The sequence below is a fragment of the Mobula birostris genome, chromosome 15, assembly GCF_030028105.1.
Source record: "Mobula birostris isolate sMobBir1 chromosome 15, sMobBir1.hap1, whole genome shotgun sequence".
NCBI lineage: Eukaryota > Metazoa > Chordata > Chondrichthyes > Myliobatiformes > Myliobatidae > Mobula > Mobula birostris.
Genome location: NC_092384.1, coordinates 6,479,623 through 6,500,537, shown reverse-complemented (window position 1 = coordinate 6,500,537; position 20,915 = coordinate 6,479,623). Strand labels below are relative to the sequence as shown.

The 20,915-nt window shown below is 48.8% G+C and overlaps 1 protein-coding gene across 1 annotated transcript in view; it reads right to left on the bottom strand.

Moving 5' to 3' along the window:
• Positions 1 to 20,915, bottom strand: part of slc38a7 (solute carrier family 38 member 7) — a 58,047-nt gene that overhangs the window by 22,578 nt on the left and 14,554 nt on the right. The window contains exons 3-6 of the mRNA XM_072279264.1: positions 13,865 to 14,063; positions 12,079 to 12,217; positions 8,240 to 8,338; positions 5,157 to 5,214 (exon numbers count right to left, since the gene is read on the bottom strand). Coding sequence (XP_072135365.1) covers positions 5,157 to 5,214; positions 8,240 to 8,338; positions 12,079 to 12,217; positions 13,865 to 14,063 — 495 coding nt within the window. The remainder of the gene's footprint in view (positions 1 to 5,156; positions 5,215 to 8,239; positions 8,339 to 12,078; positions 12,218 to 13,864; positions 14,064 to 20,915) is intronic.

Genomic DNA, 20,915 nt, shown 5'->3' with positions numbered 1-20,915 from the left:
GTGTGGCTTTCCACTCTACCCCAGTACATCTAACAGTTACAACTCCATCAGTCCAATCCACCATTCTTGGACTGCAGATTATTTCCTCAAGAACCCCACTCCCTTCTGAGAGTTTAGGCTGATGTTTCCATCTTCAATGGCATCCATCTTGAAAGACCCTCACCACCATGGAAATAATGCCCTCTTCTCATTGCTACCATCACGGACAAGGTACAGCAGCCTGGAGACACACACTCTGTCTTAGGAATGACTTTTTCTCCTCTGCCATCAGATTTCTGAAGAAGGCCTGAAGACTAACTTTACTTTCTTCTCTCCTATTCTTGCACTATTTATTTTATATAGTTCTTCAGGTATTGCACTGCGCTGCTGCTTCAAAACAAACTTCACGACGTGTCAGTGATAATGAACCTGACCCTGCGTCACCATACTTCGCATAAAATGTCATTCACTTTCCTCGAGCCATCAGCAAATGAGAACTTCTCTCTTTTAACTTCACACAAGGCCATAAGCTTGTGTCCACACCCTCTCCACAGCCTTAGCGGCAAATGAATGTCTACCTTCTGCAGTCTAACCCCACCACTGCCCTCTCAACCACTCCAGTAAAGCATTCTGACATCCTCCCTAGGGTCCTCACATCCCACCCAAGGGCAAAGACCAGAAATGGATATCCAAGTCCTCTTTTCCTACACACTCAACATTCCCTCCCAGTTTACACACGTTGTGCTATTTATGAAGCCTAGGATATCTAGTAGCATAATAACCCCTCTCCCCGCACACCCAGCAGCACACCGACCCTCTCCCCACACACCCAGTAACACACGAACCCCTCTCCCCACACACCCAGCAGCACACCAACCCCTCTCCCCACACACCCAGCAGCACACCGACCCTTTCCCCGCTCACCCAGTAACACACCAACCCCTCTCCCCACACACCCAGCAGCACACCAACCCCTCTCCCCACACACCCAGCAGCACACCGAACCTTTCCCCGCTCACCCAGCAGCACACCAACCCTCTCCCCGCACACCCAGCAGCACACCGACCCTCTCCCCACACACCCAGTAACACACGAACCCCTCTCCCCACACACCCAGCAGCACACCGACCCTCTCCCCGCTCACCCAGTAACACACGAACCCCTCTCCCCACACACCCAGCAGCACACCAACCCCTCTCCCCACACACCCAGCAGCACACCGAACCTCTCCCCGCTCACCCAGCAGCACACCGACCCTCTCCCCGCTCACCCAGTAACACACGAACCCCTCTCCCCACACACCCAGCAGCACACCAACCCCTCTCCCCACACACCCAGTAACACACGAACCCCTCTCCCCACACACCCAGCAGCACACCAACCCCTCTCCCCACACACCCAGCAGCACACCGAACCTTTCCCCGCTCACCCAGTAACACACCAACCCCTCTCCCCACACACCCAGTAGCACACCGACCCCTCTCCCCACACACCCAGCAGCACACCGACCCTCTCCCCGCACACCCAGCAGCACACCAACCCCTCTCCCCACACACCCAGCAGCACACCAACCCCTCTCCCCACACACTCAGCAGCACACCGACCCCTCTCCCCACACACCCAGCAGCACACCGACCCCTCTCCCCACACACCCAGCAGCACACCAACCCCTCTCCCCGCACACCCAGCAGCACACCGACCCCTCTCCCCACACACCCAGCAGCACACCGACCCTCTCCCCGCACACCCAGCAGCACACCAACCCTCTCCCCGCACACCCAGCAGCACACCAACCCCTCTCCCCGCACACCCAGCAGCACACCAACCCCTCTCCCCGCACACCCAGCAGCACACCGAACCTTTCCCCACTCATCCAGTAACACACCAACCCCTCTCCCCGCACACCCAGCAGCACACCGAACCTCTCCCCACTCATCCAGTAACACACGAACCCCTCTCCCCACACACCCAGCAGCACACCAACCCTTTCCCCGCTCACCAAGTAACACACGAACCCCTCTCCCCACACACCCAGCAGCACACCAACCCCTCTCCCCACACACCCAGCAGCACACCGACCCTCTCCCCACACACCCAGCAGCACACCAACCCCTCTCCCCACACACCCAGATCAACCTCACTCCCCACACACCCAGCAGCACACCAACTCTCTCCCCACACACCCAGCAGCACACCGACCCCTCTCCCCACACACCCAGCAGCACACCGACCCCTCTCCCCACACACCCAGCAGCACACCGACCCCTCTCCCCACACACCCAGCAGCACACCAACCCCTCTCCCCACACACCCAGTAGCACACCGACCCCTCTCCCCACACACCCAGCAGATCAACCCCACTCCCCACACACCCAGTAGCACACCGACCCTCTCCCCACACACCCAGCAGCACACCGACCCTCTCCCCGCTCACCCAGTAACACACGAACCCCTCTCCCCACACACCCAGCAGCACACCAACCCCTCTCCCCACACACCCAGCAGCACACCAACCCCTCTCCCCACACACCCAGCAGCACACCGAACCTTTCCCCACACACCCAGCAGCACACCGACCCTCTCCCCACACACCCAGCAGCACACCAACCCCTCTCCCCACACACCCAGCAGCACACCGAACCTTTCCCCACACACCCAGCAGCACACCAACCCCTCTCCCCGCACACCCAGCAGCACACCGACCCCTCTCCCCACACACCCAGTAACACACGAACCCCTCTCCCCACACACCCAGCAGCACACCGACCCCTCTCCCCACACACCCAGCAGCACACCGAACCTTTCCCCACTCATCCAGTAACACACAAACCCCTCTCCCCGCACACCCAGCAGCACACCGACCCCTCTCCCCGCACACCCAGCAGCACACCAACCCCTCTCCCCACACACCCAGCAGCACACCAACCCCTCTCCCCACACACCCAGCAGCACACCAACCCCTCTCCCCGCCCACCCAGTAGCACACCGACCCCTCTCCCCGCCCACCCAGCAGATCAACCCCACTCCCCACACACCCAGCAGCACACCGACCCTCTCCCCACACACCCAGCAGCACACCGACCCTCTCCCCGCTCACCCAGTAACACACGAACCCCTCTCCCCACACACCCAGCAGCACACCAACCCTTTCCCCGCTCACCCAGTAACACACCAACCCCTCTCCCCACACACCCAGTAGCACACCGACCCCTCTCCCCACACACCCAGCAGCATACTGACCCCTCTCCCCACACACCCAGCGGCATACTGACCCCTCCTCCCACACACCCTTCCCACTACAAACTTTTGCTGCAAAGGTGTGGGCAAAAGCGTGGGAATGAATAACGATGAGTTGTTCGGGTGCACAAGGGGTTGAGGGGAAACAAAGAGGGGGGACACTTGTGGGCTGACTGAGCACGCAGCCTGGCCAAACTACACTCATCTGAATGGATCGAAGACATAGAGAGGAGGCCACCTGCAACAACACCCTATCATAAGACATTACAGTAACAGAATAGGGGCACAAGATTACAAAAGTGCAGCTATACAGCAGGTCAATGCGAGAACTGATTGCTTGTGATCACAGAGCGTCCACAGGGCAAGGAAATGGGAGGACCCTCATTCTAATCGTGGCATCGAGGACTGGGCGTGGTAAAGGTCAATGTCAGGATCACAGGAATCAGCGTGGTGATGGTCAATGTCAGGATCACAGGACTGGGCGTGGTGATGGTCAATGTCGGGATCACAGGACTGGGCGTGGTGATGGTCAATGTCGGGATCACAGGACTGGGAGTGGTGATGGTCAATGTCAGGATCACAGGACTGGGCGTGGTGATGGTCAATGTCAGGATCACAGGACTGGGCGTGGCGATGGTCAATGTCAGGATCACAGGAGTGGGCGTTGTGTTCGTCAATGTCAGGATCACAGGACTGGGCGTGGTGATGGTCAATGTCAGGATCACAGGACTGGGCGTGGCGATGGTCAATGTCAGGATCACAGGACTGGGCGTGGCGATGGTCAATGTCAGGATCACAGGAGTGGGCGTTGTGTTCGTCAATGTCAGGATCACAGGAGTGGGCGTGGTGTTGGTCAATGTCAGGATCACAGGACTGGGCGTGGCGTTGGTCAATGTCAGGATATCAGGAATGGGCGTGCTGATGGTCAATGTCAGGATCACAGGACTGGTTGTGGTGATAGTCAATGTCAGGATCACAGGACTGGTTGTGGTGATGGTCAATGTCAGGATCATAGGACTGGGCGTGGTGATGGTCAATGTCAGGATCAGAGGACTGGGTGTGGTGATGGTCAATGTCAGGATCACAGGACTGGGCGTGGCGTTAGTCAATGTCAGGATTGCACAGCACAGAAACAGGCCCTTCAGCCCACAATGTACATGCTGAACCCTTTGCCCATCTACACGAATCCCATTTGCCTGCATTAGGACCGAATCCTTGTCTGTCTGAAACAGAGTGTCTGTGTGCAAAGGTTCAACCCTTGGACCTTGACTCATTTTTATTGAATCACCACTGAAGCACCTGTCTGAGTGTTGCTGTGTCCACAGTCACTACAAGCCGCAGAGTTGTGGACACAGCTCAGCGCATCAAAGAAACCAACTTCCCCTCCATGGACTCTCACTGACTCAGTAAATCAGCCAGCATAATCAAAACCCTGGCCATTCTCTCCTCCCTGCTTTCCCATCGGGTCGGAGATAGGAAAGCCTGCAAACCCATCCCACCAGGCTCATGGAATCTCTATGCTGCTGTTAGCAGACTTGAGCTGCTCCCGAGCACCACACAACCCAGCTCATTATGGATTTGCACCTCGTTTACCTGCACTGACTGCACTTTCTCTGTGATATAACGTTGTTATTGCTTTCCGTTGTACTGCCTCGATGTGTTGTAACGATACGATGGGTATGGATCTACACATGACAGTAATCAACCAATTTACTTCCTGTGTCAGCATGCTGAAGACATCAACCACTCTGTAAAAATACACTCCTCTCTCCCTTACACCCACACGCTCTTGTCCATGGCTCCCGAGCCAATACGACCCACTCCAGGGTACCCCTTTCCTGCTCTCTGAAGCTCCATTCACTTAGCTCCTGACCATGACTGAGAAAAGGAGAGCTCCCTTCAGATGCCGGCAAAGCTAACGGGGCACCGAAGAACTGTACCTGGAAGCCGAAGCAGATGGTTGGAACAGCATTGAACACCATCATCCAGGAGGAGGGACTGCAGACAGAGAAAATATGGTTAACTTTACTGTCGGTTCAACTCCCTCCCAACACCCAAACCCTATCCCAGTAAAAAGATTGAGAAAAAATTGGCTTTATTGGTCACACGTACAGGTATGCGCCGCTTAACGTCCATTCGGACAACATCTGATTGCACATACAGTGGCATGCAAAAGTTCGGGTACCCCTGGCCAAAATTTCTGTTAGTGAAAAGCTAAGAGAATAGAAGGTGACCTGATTTCCAGAAGGCATAAAAGTTAAAGATGACACATTTTTAAAATATTTTAAGCAAGAAAAATTTTTTATTTCCCTCTTTTACAGTTAAAAAATATCAAAAACGGAGAAGGGCCGGAAGCAAAAGTTTGGGCACCCTGCATGGTCAGTACTTAGTAACAGCCCCATTGGCAAGTATCACAGCTTGTAAACGCTTTCTGTAGCCAGTTAAGGGTCTTTCAATTCTTGTTTGGGGGATTTTCGCCCATTCTTCTTTGCAAAAGGCTTCTAGTTCTGTGAGATTCTTGGGCCGTCTTGCATGCACTGCTCTTTTGAGGTCTATCCACAGATTCTTGATGATGTTTAGGTCAGGGGACTGTGAGGGCCATGGCAAAACCTTCAGCTTGCGCCTCTTGAGGTAGTCCATTGTGGATTTTGAGGTGTGTTTAGGATCATTATCCTGCTGTAGAAGCCATCCTCTTTTCATCTTCAGCTTTTTTACAGATGGTGTGATGTTTGCTTCAAGAATTTGCTGGTATTTAATTGAATTTATTCTTCCCTCTACCAGTGAAATGTTCCCTGTGCCACTGGCTGCAACACAAGCCCAAAGCGTGATCGATCCACCCCCGTGCTTAACAGTTGGAGAGGGGTTCTTTTCATGAAATTCTGCACCCTTTTTTCTCCAAACATACCTTTGCTCATTTCAGCCAAAAAGTTCTATTCAAAAGGTTCAAAGGAACATCTAAACAAGCCTGATGCATTTTGGAAACAAGTCCTGTGGACTTATGATGTCAAAATAGAACTTTCTGGCCACAATGAGCAAAGGTATGTTTGGAGAAAAAAAGTGCAGAATTTCATGAAAAGAACCCCTCTTCAACTGTTAAGCACGGGGGTGGATCGATCATGCTTTGGTCTTGCGTTGCAGCCAGTGGCACGGGGAACTTTTCACTGGTAGAGGGAAGAATGAATTCAATTAAACACCAGCAAATTCTGGAAGCAAACATCACACCATCTGTAAAAAAGCTGAAGATGAAAAGAGGATGGCTTCTACAACAGGATAATGATCCTAAACACACCTCAAAATCCACAATGGACTACCTCAAGAGGCGTAAGCTGAAGGTTTTGCCATGGGCCTCAGAGTCCCCCGACCTAAACATCATCGAAAATCTGTGGATAGACCTCAAAAGAGCAGTGCATGCAAGACGGCCCAAGAATCTCACAGAACTAGAAGCCTTTTGCAAGGAAGAATGGGCGAAAATCCCCTAAACAAGAATTGAAAGACTCTTAAACTGGCTACAGAAAGCGTTTACAAGCTGTGATACTTACCAAAGGGGGTGTTACTAAGTACTGACCATGCAGGGTGCCCAAACTTTTGCTTCCGGCCCTACTCCTTTTTTGTTACTTTGAAACTGAAAAGGATGGAAATAAAAAAAGTTTTCTTGCTTAAAATATTAAAGAAGGGTGTCATCTTTAACTTTTATGCCTTTTGGAAATCAGGTCATCTTTTACTCACTTAGCTATTCACAATAACAGAAATTTTGACCGGGGTGCCCAAATTTTTGCATGCCACTGTACATCCGTAGTCCCGTTCGGAGAACATGACGTAGCAGACGTAACCAATCTCATGATTGCATGCCTCTTGGGTGTAGTAGCGTTATCCCTGTTTAATTTCCTTTTGAAAATATTACCGTAAAGTGCATCATGGCTTCCAAACACAGCAAACCCACTGCTAGTGACAGCAGCAGCAAGAGGTAAAGTACATAATATGGTGCTCGCCCAACGTCCAAATCACATAACGTCCAATTTCACAGAACCTATCATGGACGCTAAGCGACGCATACCTGTACACCGAAACAGTGAAATGCATCAAATGAAATCAGTGAGGATTGTGCTGGGGCTGCTTGCGAGTGTCGCCATGCTTCCAGCTTGCCCACAAATCACTAACCCTGAGCAGCAAGTCTTTGGAATGAGGGAGGAAGGAAGCAGGAGCACTCAGGAGAAAACCACACGGTCACTGGCACACTGCTTATAGCCAGTGCTCACTGGCAGGAATCAAAACCTGATCTTACAGCTGGCTGCTGTAAAGTGTTGCACTGACCACTACGCCACCAGGCTGCCCTTACTGCCCGTGTTCTCTGCTGTACGTCAGCCCCGAAGGTTAGACAACTTTGTCAGATTGTTCTTGCCCAAAGTTGCCACCACAGGCATCCAGAGCAGAAGGTGCAGAGTTTGTTTTGCGCTCCTCAGCCAAAGAGATAAGTGCTTTATGCCGGATGTCTAGCTCTGTTCTAGCAGTAAGCAGAGATCCCTCCAGGCACAGGAAGAGACCATTTGACCCTGTGCCCACCCTACAACATGAACTCCAGAGCAACTCTACAACCCTTCCCTCATACATAGCCCTCCGTTTTCTGTCATCCAGCTCTCTGGGTTTCTAAGAGACCCGAATGTATCCAGCATCCCAGCAGGGTCGTTGCAGGCACCCAACACTCTTTTAAAAAGAAAAAGGAAAAAACCTACCTCTGACATCCCTCTAACCGTCTTAAAATTATGCCTCCTTGCATTCGCCATTTCCACCCTGGGAAAAATTGGCTGTCCACTCAATCTATGCCTGGCCATCTCTATCAACTCACCTCTCATCCTCCTTTGCTCCAGAAAGAAAAGCCCTGGCTCACTCACAAGACTTGCTCTTTACTCCAGGCAGCAATGCCAGCCCGCATCCACTCCCCTCCCGCACGCCAGATCTCGTCACAGCGGCTCAGTAACGGCTTGCTGAAGCCTAACAAACCAGGCAGCAAGGAGACAGCACTTACCGGGTGGGAATATGCCCAGTACTGATGCCTTGGTCTGGCCACACGTACTTGACGATGACTATAACAGTCACGTACCAAGTCCCCAACACACTTAGGGTGCTAGAGTAAAAGAAATAAGCATCAACACTGGCCATAAATATCTACAGCAAATGTGTTAAAAGGCTGACAAATATTTCAGAGGTTTGAGTTCAAAGTTCCTTGACTGCCACGTCAAGTCCTGGCTCAGGTCAATTGCCTCACTCTTTAACAGGGTGGAAGTTCTGGTGAATGGTACACGTGAATTCCAGGTATTAGCGTCAGTATCGACCGCCCCAAGCAAGCAAAGTACGGTTCAATCGGTTCCAAACTTGGACCGTTTTGCAAGGCCTGTTTAATATTATTCATCACAAATACCAGCTGGTGATTTTGGGATCTACTTTCTACTGCAGAGCAGCAGCTCACCAGGAACACAAATCTCACCACAAGCCCTAGTCCGGATTTGTCCCAAGCAAAAGACACTCGTACTGTACTGTCCCCACCATTCCCTGGTTATGTACACCCCTACATGAATGAGCTCCCAAAAATTCCCACAAATAACAGAATGTTTCCACTTTTAGTAATTGTCTTTCTTATTAGTGGAATATGCTATGACGTTATGGTTTACAATATTGTGATGGCATGGCTGGCATATTGGGTGATTTTTGTGCAGTTCGTGACTTACAGACAGAATCAGCTCATGAATACAGGTACAGCCTGTATCAGGTCAGAGTGTCAAAGCTAGCCAGGTTCCCTTGCCAAGCAACACCTTCCCCAGCCATCCCCTCATGGTAACCCCAATCTCAACAACATGCACAGACAACTGACCCATCCTAAGGCTAATGAACAATGTTCTCAACTGTCCATGAAGCACAGATTGGACGTGGGTTCAGGAATTGATGGTGGACAGGGAGAGGAACGGAGCATGCTTCACCAACAACAATATATGGACGGAGGGATCAGACATCCTCGCCTCCAAGCCTTCCCAGCTGAGTGCGTAGCCACGTTTGGCAGGAATTTGGATCAAGGAGAGGCCATATTCAAAGTTCAAAGTAAATTTATTACCAAAGTGCACAAAGTCACCATTGACTACCTTGAGATCCATTTTCCTGCAGGATACAAAGAAATTACATAGAATTTATGTAAAACGATACATAGACAAATCAAGCAAATAAGGACGTAAATAAATAACACTGAATGTGAGTAGGTCTGCAAGTTGTGAAGATTATTTCAGCATTGAGATGAGTGATGTTATCCACACTGGTTCAGGGGTCTGATGGTTGTGTTTGTAACTGTTCCTGAACCTGGTGTGTGGGACCTGATGCTCCTGTACTGCCTGCCTGATGGTTGTAGCGAGTAGGGGGCACGGACTAGATGATGGCATTGGAGAGCAAGGCATCATGGTCAGTACAGGGCAGGCAATAGAAGCACCAAATTATCAAAATCCCACTGAAAGTTTGATTAGAATAGAGAGCTAACAGAACGAGATAATGAAAATGCAATAGGCACACTTGGAAAGACGTAGAGAGAGAGAGACAGGCCAAATGGAGGATAATGGGACCAGCTCCTTGGTCAGAAAGGACAAGATGGGCTGAAAGGCCTCCTTCAGTGCTGTATTGATTCTATAATGACATCCTCACTTACTGAGATGCTCATAAAAGTTGCTGGTGAACACAGCAGGCCAGGCAGCATCTCTAGGAAGAGGTACAGTCGACGTTTCGGGCCGAGACCCTTCGTCAGGACTAACTGAAGGAAGAGCTAGAAAGAGATTTGAAAGTGGGAGGGGGAGGGGGAGATCTGAAATGATAGGAGAAGACAGGAGGAGGAGGCATGGAGCCAAGAGCTGGACAGGTGATTGGCAAAAGGGGATACCAGAGGATCATGGGACAGGAGGCCTAGGGAGAAAGAAAAGGGGGAGGGGAGACCACAGGATGGGCAAGGGGTATAGTGAGAGTGACAGAAGGAGAAAAATGAGAGAGAAAAAATACATTAATGATAATAATAAATAACGGATGGGGTACGAGGGGGAGATGGGGCATTAGCAGAAGTTAGAGAAGTCAATGTTCATGCCATCAGGTTGGAGGCTACCCAGACGGAATATAAGGTGTTGTTCCTCCAACCTGAGTGTGGCTTCATCTTTACAGTAGAGGAGGCCGTGGATAGACATGTCAGAATGGGAATGGGATGTGGAATTAAAATGTGTGGGCACTGGGAGATCCTGCTTTCTCTGGCGGACAGAGCGTAGGTGTTCAGTGAAACGGTCTGTGTCGGGAGCACCAGACGCAGTATATCACCCCAGCCGACTCACAGGTGAAGTGTCATCTCACCTGGAAGGACTGTCTGGGGCCTTGAATTCCCATTCACTAGGGTCCACTCAATATAGCAAGTGAGTCTGGTCAATCTGGTCTGAAGGATTTGCTCTTCACTTCCACATTGTGGCCATATGCTCTGGAATCACAAATGCTCTGACAGAGGAGTCCCCAGGGAGGGCACAGGAGGGGAAGGTCTGAAGTCAGTGGTCAAGGGAGTGTGGCTGACAGCAGTTTTCAGGGGGTTCAGCTATGTGTGGCCGGGTCTGCAGATCTGAATGAGAACAAAGGACCGGCAAGTTGATGGGTCTGTGTGGAAAATCCCAAGCTGGGCAGAGGGGGATTTACAGACAGCACGTCAGAGGTGTTAGAATTACAGAGCCCAAGTTGGGAACTGCAGGGGGGTGGGGATGGAGACCGTCAGGGAATGGTACAATGGAGGAACCAGGGACAGCTCAAACATCAGGGAGAAAGGACGAGAAGAGTCAGAATTTTGGAGGTGAAAGGTTAGACAGCTGGTGAGGTTGCCAAGACTTGGTAAACACCTGAGCGAGCGCCCATGTTCAGTCTGTGATGGTGACCAGGTTTCCCATTAACTCCCCGCCCCTCTCATCGATCAGCCTGTCACTTCATCCAATGGTACACCGAGGGACAACAAAAACACCAGCTTATGGACTCAATGTTGAATTCTACAACTGGTTGCTCTGTCTATATCCGTCATTCACTGGAGACATCAGTTCACTTTGTTTCTTTTCCTCTCTGGGAGTGGAGGATGTGTTCAGCCTGACCTGCCAGGAATGTCCTCCTGTCTGTATTTCACAATTCTCACATTCTTTTGTCTTGCTCTCACTCTCAAATACTCCCATTCACTCACTGACAGAAATCATTGTTTACAGATTATCGCCAGGGTCACCCCAGTTTTACCCAGAGATACCAAACACTGCTTCTTCCCAAAGATGATGACTGACCGCCTGGAATTTTCTGTTTTTACTTTGGATTTCCAGCATCTGTAGTTTTATTTTTTGATTTTCAGACAGGCTTGAGTGATTGGCTCTGGGATTACAAGGCAGGTAGAACAAGAGATGAGGAAGTACTTTGAAACACAATTTCAACACTGCAAACAGTATGGTCAAAGGCCAAGGGTGCAGGAAGGGAAGGTCGGATAGGAAAACTGAGGAGGAATATGAGGCTAAAGTTGGACGGGATGATCATTGACTTATCTCACAGGTTGAGGGAGGTGGTCATGGCAAAGCAAGCGAAAGGGACCCACTGAGGTTCGGAGTCACTGTGCTTTGGGGCACCTGCCAGTTTGGTTTCAATAAGAATCGAAGGGCATGCTTCTCTCCAACAGTGATTAATATGATTGATAATATTGGAATACCCAAGGCAAAAGTCCCAGCTGACTGTTGAACAACAAATGCTGCACACAGAGACATCACACCTCTGACAGACAACAGAGGCTGGAATTGTGGAACTTTGCCAGCAGCACAAGGACCGACTGTTTAACAAACTAACCTGGCGTACTTCTGGAACCCAATCTCTTTGGGAATGGACAGAGGTAGGATGACGAGAATGGAGATGACCGAGATGGTGAATTTGCGGTTACTGTACCAGTGACCTTCCCCTTCATGTGTGTGCAGCAGCGCCTCGAGGACTGCAAAGCAAAACCAACCACTCAAATCACTCCCCACAAACTACCTTCCTTAAAACATTTGTTTACATTCATCTACCCAGGGCTAGAGACCGGGGGACAAACAACTCCCAGAGAAAGATGATTACATCTCTTTAGGCTGGTCTACTGATCGCAGTATGCTCACGTTTGATTAAATACTTCAGTTAAACACCATGAAGTGCATTACATCTTGAGGACTAAAGTACCAGCTTGATCAGTCCAGATTTCATCACCATGTTCATAACGAAAGGTAGAATACAGGGTTAATGGAAGGATCCTTGGCAGTATCGAGGAACAAAGTAATGTTGCAGCTCTATAAAACCCTGGTTAGCTCAAATCTTTAGGAGTATCGTGTTCAGTTCTGGTCCACTCGTTGGAGAAAGGTGTGAAGTTTTAGACAGGGTGCAGAGGGGATTTACCAGGATGCTGTCTGGATTAGAGAGCATCTCTCATGAGGGCAGGTTGAGCAAGCTTGGCCTTTTCTCTTTGGATCAAGGGAGGAAGAGAGGCGACTTGATAAGAGGTGTACAGGATGACAAGAGTGGACAGCCAGAGGGGGTTCCCAGGGCTAAAAGATTAACACAAGTGGGGGTAATTTTAAAATGACTGGAGAAAAGTATAGCAGGGATGTCAGAGGCAGGCTGTTTATTATTTATTTATTCGCACAGAGAGTGGTGGGTGTGGGGAACACCCTGCCGGGGGTGGTGGTAGAGGCAGATATATTCGGGCCATGTAAGGAACTCTGAGGTAGGCACATGGGTGATAGGAAAATGGAGGGCTATGTGGGAGGGAAGGGTAAGATTATCTTGGTGTAGGGCTTTTTCTCTGCTGTAGGGTTTGATCTTCTACAGTTCTCATTTGTGGGGTGTCTGTGAGCACGTGGCCAAGTGGTTAAGGCATTCATCTAGTTACCTCAAGGTCGCTAGTTTGAGCCTCAGCTGTGGCAATGTATTTGTGTCCTTGAGCAAGGCACTTAACCACACATTGCTCTGGTGTCTGTGTGAGGAGTGGCGCCCCACACAGACTTCCAATCTGTGCCTTGTAAGGCATGAAAATGCCCGACACAGGCCTCTCAAGGTCTGAGTCGACGTTCTCTTCCCCTGTGAGCAAACGGGCTTCCACATTCCCTCATCAAACAAAATACAACCTAAATTGGGAAAAAGAATTAGAACCTCTGGAGATTACAGAACCCCTCTCTTACTACAGCAAGTAAAACAATAACAGTGCAAAATCACACCCCCCACCCCCAGACCAGAAATTAGGCAGCATTCCAAGATCACTCTCTACTCTTCCCTTCCCATGACACACTTCCCACCGGCCCCTACAGTACACACCAGCAGTACAGTATGACAAGGTGAAGCCCAGTGTCTCTAAACCACACAGAATATGCGCATTACAACAACAATCATACAAATGATGGCCTATAAAAACTAGCCCGTGTCCAATTCACCACCTGCAGAGTCCTTCACCTCCAGTGCCCAGTAAACGCATGGCAGGGGGGTGGGGGTGGAGAGGTGAACCCACTCATTGCCCATACCATACCATCCCCTGCCCTAAATGCTGCCATCCTCTCCTACCCCTGACCGCGGACACAAGGATCACCGCCCAACCCCACCCCCGCTGACTTACTCTTGTCGAGCTGGTCGCCGATGATGATGAGGAATGCAATGCAGGTGCCGAAGGTATAGACAGCAATCAGGATATCACAGATTATGCCCACCACCTGTCCACACACCGCCCGCACCACCTCCTGGTAGGTGGCTTTGCCACTGACTTGTGAACAGTAGGCCAGAATCACCAGCCCAGCAATTATAAACAGCAGCAAACACTAAGGAAAAAAAATAACAGAACATTCAAAGATCAAAGGGCTGATTGCCACTGGTTTGGGAATTAGAATCAGGTCTAATATCACCAGCAAATGTCATGAAACTTGTTAACTTTGTAGCAGCAGTACAATGCAATAAATAACAGAAAAAAAAAGAATTAAAGTGTATGTACAGTGGCATGCAAAAGTTTGGGCACCCCTCGTCAAAATTTCTGTTACCGTGAATAGCTAAGCGAATAAAAGACGACCTGATTTCCAAAAGGCATAAAGTTAAAGATGACACATTTCTTTAATATTTTAAGCAACATTATTTTTTTTATTTCCATCCTTTACAGTTTCAAAATAACAAAAAAGGAAAAGGACCCGAAGCAAAAGTTTGGGCACCCTGTATGGTCAGTACTTAGTAACACCCCCTTTGGCAAGTATCACAGCTTGTAAACACTTTCTGCAGCAGCTAAGAGTCTTTCAATTCTTGTTTGGGGGATTTTCGCCCATTCTTCCTTGCAAAAGGCTTCTAGTTCTGTGAGATTCCTGGGCCGTCTTGCATGCACTGCTCTTTTGAGGTCTATCCACAGATTCTTGATGATGTTTAGGTCGGGGGTCTGTGAGGCCCATGGCAAAACCTTCAGCTTGCACCTCTTGAGGTAGTCCATTGTGGATTTTGAGGTGTGTTTAGGATCATTATCCTGTTGTAGAAGCCATCCTCTTTTCATCTTCGGCTTTTTTACAGATGGTGTGATGTTTGCTTCAAGAATTTGCTGGTATTTAATTGAATTTATTCTTCCCTCTACCAGTGAAATGTTCCCTGTGCCAATGGCTGCAACACAAGCCCAAAGCATGATCGATCCACCCCCGTGCTTAACAGTTGGAGAGGGGATCTTTTCATGAAATTCTGCACCCTTTTTTCTCCAAACATACTTCGCTTATTGTGGCCAAAAGGTTCTATTTTAACTTCATCAGTACACAGGACTTGTGTCCAAAATGCATCAGGCTTGTTTAGATGTTCCTTTGCAAACTTCTGACACTGAATTTTGTGGTGAGGACACAGGAAAGGTTTTCTTCTGATGACTCTTCCATGAAGGTTGTATTTGTGCAGGTGTCGCTGCACAGTAGAACAGTGCACCACCACTCCAGAGTCTGCTAAATCTTCCTGAAGGTCTTTTGCAGTCAAACGGGGGTTTTGATTTGCCTTTCTAGCAATCCTATGAGCAGTTCTCATGGAAAGTTTTCTTGGTCTTCCAGACCTCAACTTGACCTCCACCGTTCCTGTTATCTGCCATTTCTTAATTACATTACAAACTGAGGAAATGGCTACCTGAAAATGCTTCGCTATCATCTTATAGCCTTCTCCTGCTTTGTGGGCATCATTTATTTTAACTTTCCGAGTGCTAGGCAGCTGCTTAAAGGAGCCCATGACTGCTGATTGTTGGGACAAGGTTTGAGGAGTAAGGGTATTTATAAAGCTTTGAAATTTGCATCACCTGGCCTTTCCTAACGATGACTGTGAACAAGCCAGAGCACTAACAAGCCAATTAAGGTCTGAGACCTTGGTAAAAGTTATCTGAGAGCTCAAATCTCTTGGGGCGCCCAAACTTTTGCATGGTGCTCCTTTCCTTTTTTTCACTCTAAAATTGTACAAAACAAAAATAATACACTAATCTTGCTTAAAATGTTGAAAAGAATGTTTCATCTTTAACTTTATGACTTTTGGAGATCAGTTCATCTTCTACTCACTTAACTATTCACAGTAACAGAAATTTTGACCAGGGTGCCCAAACTTTTGCATGCCACTGTATGCATACATATGCAATAAACAGTTCAGTTAAAATTACTGCAGAAACAGAAATAGCGCTCCTTTAACGTGTCTTGGATACGATGGAGACTAGTACCCATGATGGAGCCGACTAATTCTGCAACTTACTTCAGTTCTGTGATGCCATTTTCACTGGTAGAATAATCAAAAATGAACTCTACCTCATAATGCCCTCGCACTTTTGCCGTACCTGTAATGCCATCGCATATTCTGTATTGTTTTGCCTTTAGTACTTCCTTAATGTAGTTATGGCTGGCAGACCATTAAATAAAAGCTTTTCAATGTACTGTGCATACAAAGGTCCAGTGGAAGTTCATGAGAATGATCTTGGGATGAAAGCATTAAGGTGTGAAGGCTCTTTGATGGCCCTGGACCTGTACTCACTGAAACCTGTTGGATATTGAAAGGCCTGGATAGTGCTGGTGTGGAGAAATTTAACTTTGATGTGTGTTGGCATGGAGAGGATGCTTCCTATAGTGGAGGAATCTAAGACCAGGGAACACAGCCTCAGACTGTAAGGAGAGATGAGGAGGAATTTTTTTTAGCTAGAAGGTGGTGAACCTGTGGAAGCCAATTCATTGGGTACATTTAAAGCAGGCATTGATGTCCTTGATTAGTAAGATGTCAAAGGTTACTGGGAAAAGGCAAGGGGAATGGGACTGTGAGGGATAATAAATGAGCCTTGATCAAATAGCAGAGCAGACTCAATGGGCTGAACAGCCTAATTCTGCTCCTATGCCCTTCTGGTTTTATGTAGCAACAGAAAACCAGTTACCTCTGTTACCTACTTCCACCCCATTACACCAAAGTTTCTGCAAAAGCTTTGGGGGCTGGAGTTGGCATGTGCACAGAGGCCCAACTACACAGCCACTGCCTTAGAGCTGCAGTGGCCTGGGTGAGATCCTCACCCAGGGTGCTGACTGCATAGAGAGTGCACATTCTTCCTGTGTCTGGGCGGGTTTCCCTGCGTGTTCTGGTTTCCTCCCACAAAACCAAAGACGTGCAGGTGCAGTGGGTGGGTTGCCCTTAATATGCGAGTGGGGGAATCCAAGATGATGTTTTATAGGGATAAGGATAATAAATCTGCCGTGATGGAATGGTAGAGCAGACTTGATGGGCTGAATGGCCTAATATTTTATTGTCTTCCCACTGTGCTGAAGGCAGACACTGACACAAGGCCAGGGGACCACTGGCGGCTGGCTGCACTCTTTCCTGAACCACAGGGTTTAAGTTCTAAGACCTAGCCCAGAAAGTACAGCACACAACAGCAGACTGTACATTAATAGTCACAGAGCTATACATTAGAGAAATGAGCCCCTTGGTCCAGCTCACCCAGATACCTAATTAAGTGGGTCCCACTTGCCAGTACTTGTCCCACCTCCCTCGAAACCTCTCCGATCAAAGTACTAGTCTAAATACTTTTAAAACATTGTAGTTCTAAGTAGTCCACCTCCCACTTCTGGCAGCACATCCCATATTTCCCACACCCCCACTCTGTGGGAAACACGTACCTCAGACCCCCTTTCCCCTCTCGCATTAATCCCATCAGGCTCCTGAACCAGCACGGCTAATTTCATTCACAACTACTCTGAACTGATTTTACCACCTATAGAATCACTCTAAAGACTCTTTAGAACACATTCTCAGAATTACTTCTTATTGCACAGTTTGGATTAGTTTGCGCATTGTTTTTGTTAGTCTTTATGCATTTTTTTTATAAAGATAGAATTTATGTCTAAGGAAGTCATTGTATATCAAGCTGTAGTGAATCAAGGCAGCTGGACTTGCTGTTTTGTCGAGACGACATTTCGCCACTCATCTGAAAGGCTTCTTCAGTTCTGATCCATGCTGAGCAGTTTTCCAGTTTATAAACTCTGAGTTGTTGAAAGGAACAGCAATCATTTGAGGGTCATAGAGGTAATGAGAGGGTCATTAGTCCTATCTTTTCCTGAATGGAGGTGTGAACTGTTGTGGAGATGCCAGTGTAGACATGTTGGGTCTGCATTGTAAGTAGCTGATAGGTGGTGTTCTACCCCACCCCCTCTGTCCAGGGATGGGTTTTCCAGTTTGACAAAGATGCCTTCTTTCAGACCACCTGTCCTCCCTGTCCAAAATGTGCACATTGTCATCAAAGGAGTGTCCCTTGCCCTTTAGTTGTAGATACACAGTCAAATCTTAACCGGAGGTGTTAGCCCTCCTGTGCTGGGCCTTCCGTTTGTGAAGTGGTTGCAGTAATAGGAGAGTGCCTGGGGAAGGAAGAGTGAATGAACCAGGTAGCCATGGAGGAGTGATCCCTGTGGAGGGGGGAAACGAAGCTATGCCAGCCAAAGACTTTGGTGGGTGAGAGGGAAGAAGCAATGGGCCTTTTGTTGACTGTCGTTGCTTTATTTCTTGGTCTGTTCTGTTTTGTTGTATTCTGCAAAATCTGGTGGGCATGCTACATTGGCACTGGAATGCGTGGGGGCACTTGTGAGCTTCCCCCAGGCTGCATTGGTTGTTAATGCCAGTGACGCATTTCACTACGTTTTGACGTACATCTAATAAATAAATCTAAATTCAGACTGCCAAGGAGACAGGTGATGGAGTAACATCCAGGGTCAAAAGATCCACGAGGCCACCATGTGTTTAGGGGCATCAACGAAATGGACACAAAAGCCTTCAGCACCACGTACAAGCAGCGGAACCGTAGCTGATGTCATTGTTGCCCTTCCTGGGCGGCAAGTTGCCGTAGCGGTGAGCACCACGCAATTACACCTCAGGGTATCGGAGTTCAGAGTTCGATTCCAACGTCATCTGTTAAGAGGTCTACATTCCCGCCCGGGAATGCGAGGGTTTCCTCTGGGTGGTCATTGTAAAGTGTCCTGTGATTAGGCTAGAGTTGGGGGGGGGGGGGTGGAGGGAAGTGGGTGGAGCACCAGGGAGAGGTGATCAGTAGGTAAGGAGACAAGGTGAGAGGGGAAAAACAGGAATGAGGTGGGGGAAGAGATTAATTACCGGAACTTCATGAAATTGCGTCCACATCTGCAGCTTGCTACCACCCAAACTGGACACCCTACAATTCACCTATCGACACAACCGATCTACAGATGACGCAGTAGCCACTGCTCTACACGCTGTCCTCACACATCTGGAAAAGGAGGATGCTTATGTGAGAATGCTGTTCTTGGACTACAGTTCAGCATTCAACACCATAGTTCCAACCAGGCTCGACAAGAAGCTCAGAGGCCTTGACCTTGACCCTGCCTTATGCAGCTGGATCCTGTGTTCCTGTCAGATTGCCGGCAGGTTGCAAGAGTGGACTCCCTCACTTCCAGCCCTCTGACTCTCACTACAGGAGCCCCTCAGGGCTGTGTACTAAATCCCCTCCATTACTCCGTTTACCCATGACAGTATTGCCGTCCACAGCTCTAATCTGCTAATTAAATTTGCCGACAACACTATCTCAAACAATAACGAGGTGGTCTACAGGGAAGAAATCATCTCTTTGACACAGTGGTGTCAAGAAAACAACCTCTCCCTCAATGTTGCAAAAAACAAAGGAGCTGGTTGTGGATTACAGGAGGAATGGAGACGGGCTAACCCCCATTGACATCAATGGATCTGGGGTTGAGAGGGTAAACAGCTTCAAATTCCTCAGCATCCACATCACCGAGGACCTCATTTGGTCTGTACACAGCAGCTGTGTCGTGAAAAAAGCACAACTGCGCCTCTTTCACCTCAGACAGTTGAGAAAATTTGATATGGGTCCCCAGATCCTAAGAACTTTCTACAGGGGAACAATTGAGAGCATGCTGACTGGCTGCATCACTGCCTGGTATGGGAACTGTACCTCCTCTAATCACAGGACTCTGCAGAGAGTGGTGTGGACAGCCCAGTACATCTGTAGTTATGAACTTCCCATGATTCAGGACATTTACAAGGACAGGTTTGTAAAGAGGGCCCGTGTGATCACTGGGGACCCGAGTCACCCCCAACCACAATCTATTCCAGCTGCTACCATCCAGGAAACGGTACCGCAGCATAAAAGCCAGGACCAACAGGCTCCGGGACAGCTTCTTCCACCAGGCCATCAGACCGATTAACTCACGTTGATTTGAGTGTACTCTACACTACATTGACTGTTATTTTTATTATAAATTACTATAATTGCACATTTAGATGGAGACACAAGGTAAAGATTTTTACTCCTCAGGTATGTGAAGGAGGTAAGAAATAAAGTCAATTCAATTCATGCCATCAGGTTGGAGGTGACCCAGACGGAATGTAAGGTGTTGTTCCTCCAACCTGAGTGTGCCCTTGTTGTGACAGCAGAGACTGACATGATGATTTGCTATTTTTGATTGTTTGCTTGCTACTTTGGATGATTTACACTTTGGCCTCAGAGGAACACTCTCTCATTCAGCTGTACTAATGATAATTAAACTTTTGACATGTCGGAAAGAGAATGGGAAGGAGAATTGAAATGGTTGGCCACCAGGAGATCCCGCTTTTTCTGGCCGATGGAGCGTAGGTGCTCAGTGAAGTATTCTCCCAACCTACGTAGGGTCTCACCAATATACAGTAGACCACACCAGGAGCACCAGACACAGTATATGATGCCAACAGACTCACAGGTGAAGCGTCACCTCACCTGGAAGGACTGTTTGTGGCCCTGAAGGGTAGTGAGGGAGGTGGTGTAGGGGAAGGTGTAGCACTTGTTCCGCTGTTCTGCTTGCAAGGGCAAGTGTCAGGAGGGAGATCAGTGAGGAGGGATAAATGGACAAGGAAGTCGCATAGGGAGCAATCCCTGCAGAAAGCAGAGAGTGGAGGGAGGGAAAGATGTGCTTGGTGGTGGGATCCCACTGGAGATGGAGGATGTTACCAAGAATTATGTGCTGGATGCAGAGGCCAGTGGGGTAGTAGGTGAGGGCAAGAGGAACTCTATCCCAGTTGGGGCGGTCAGAGGATGGGTGAGGGCAAATGTACGTAAAATGGAAGAGATGCGGTTGAGGGCAGCTTTGATAGTGGAAGGAGGAAAGCCATTTCTTTGGAGGAGGAGGACA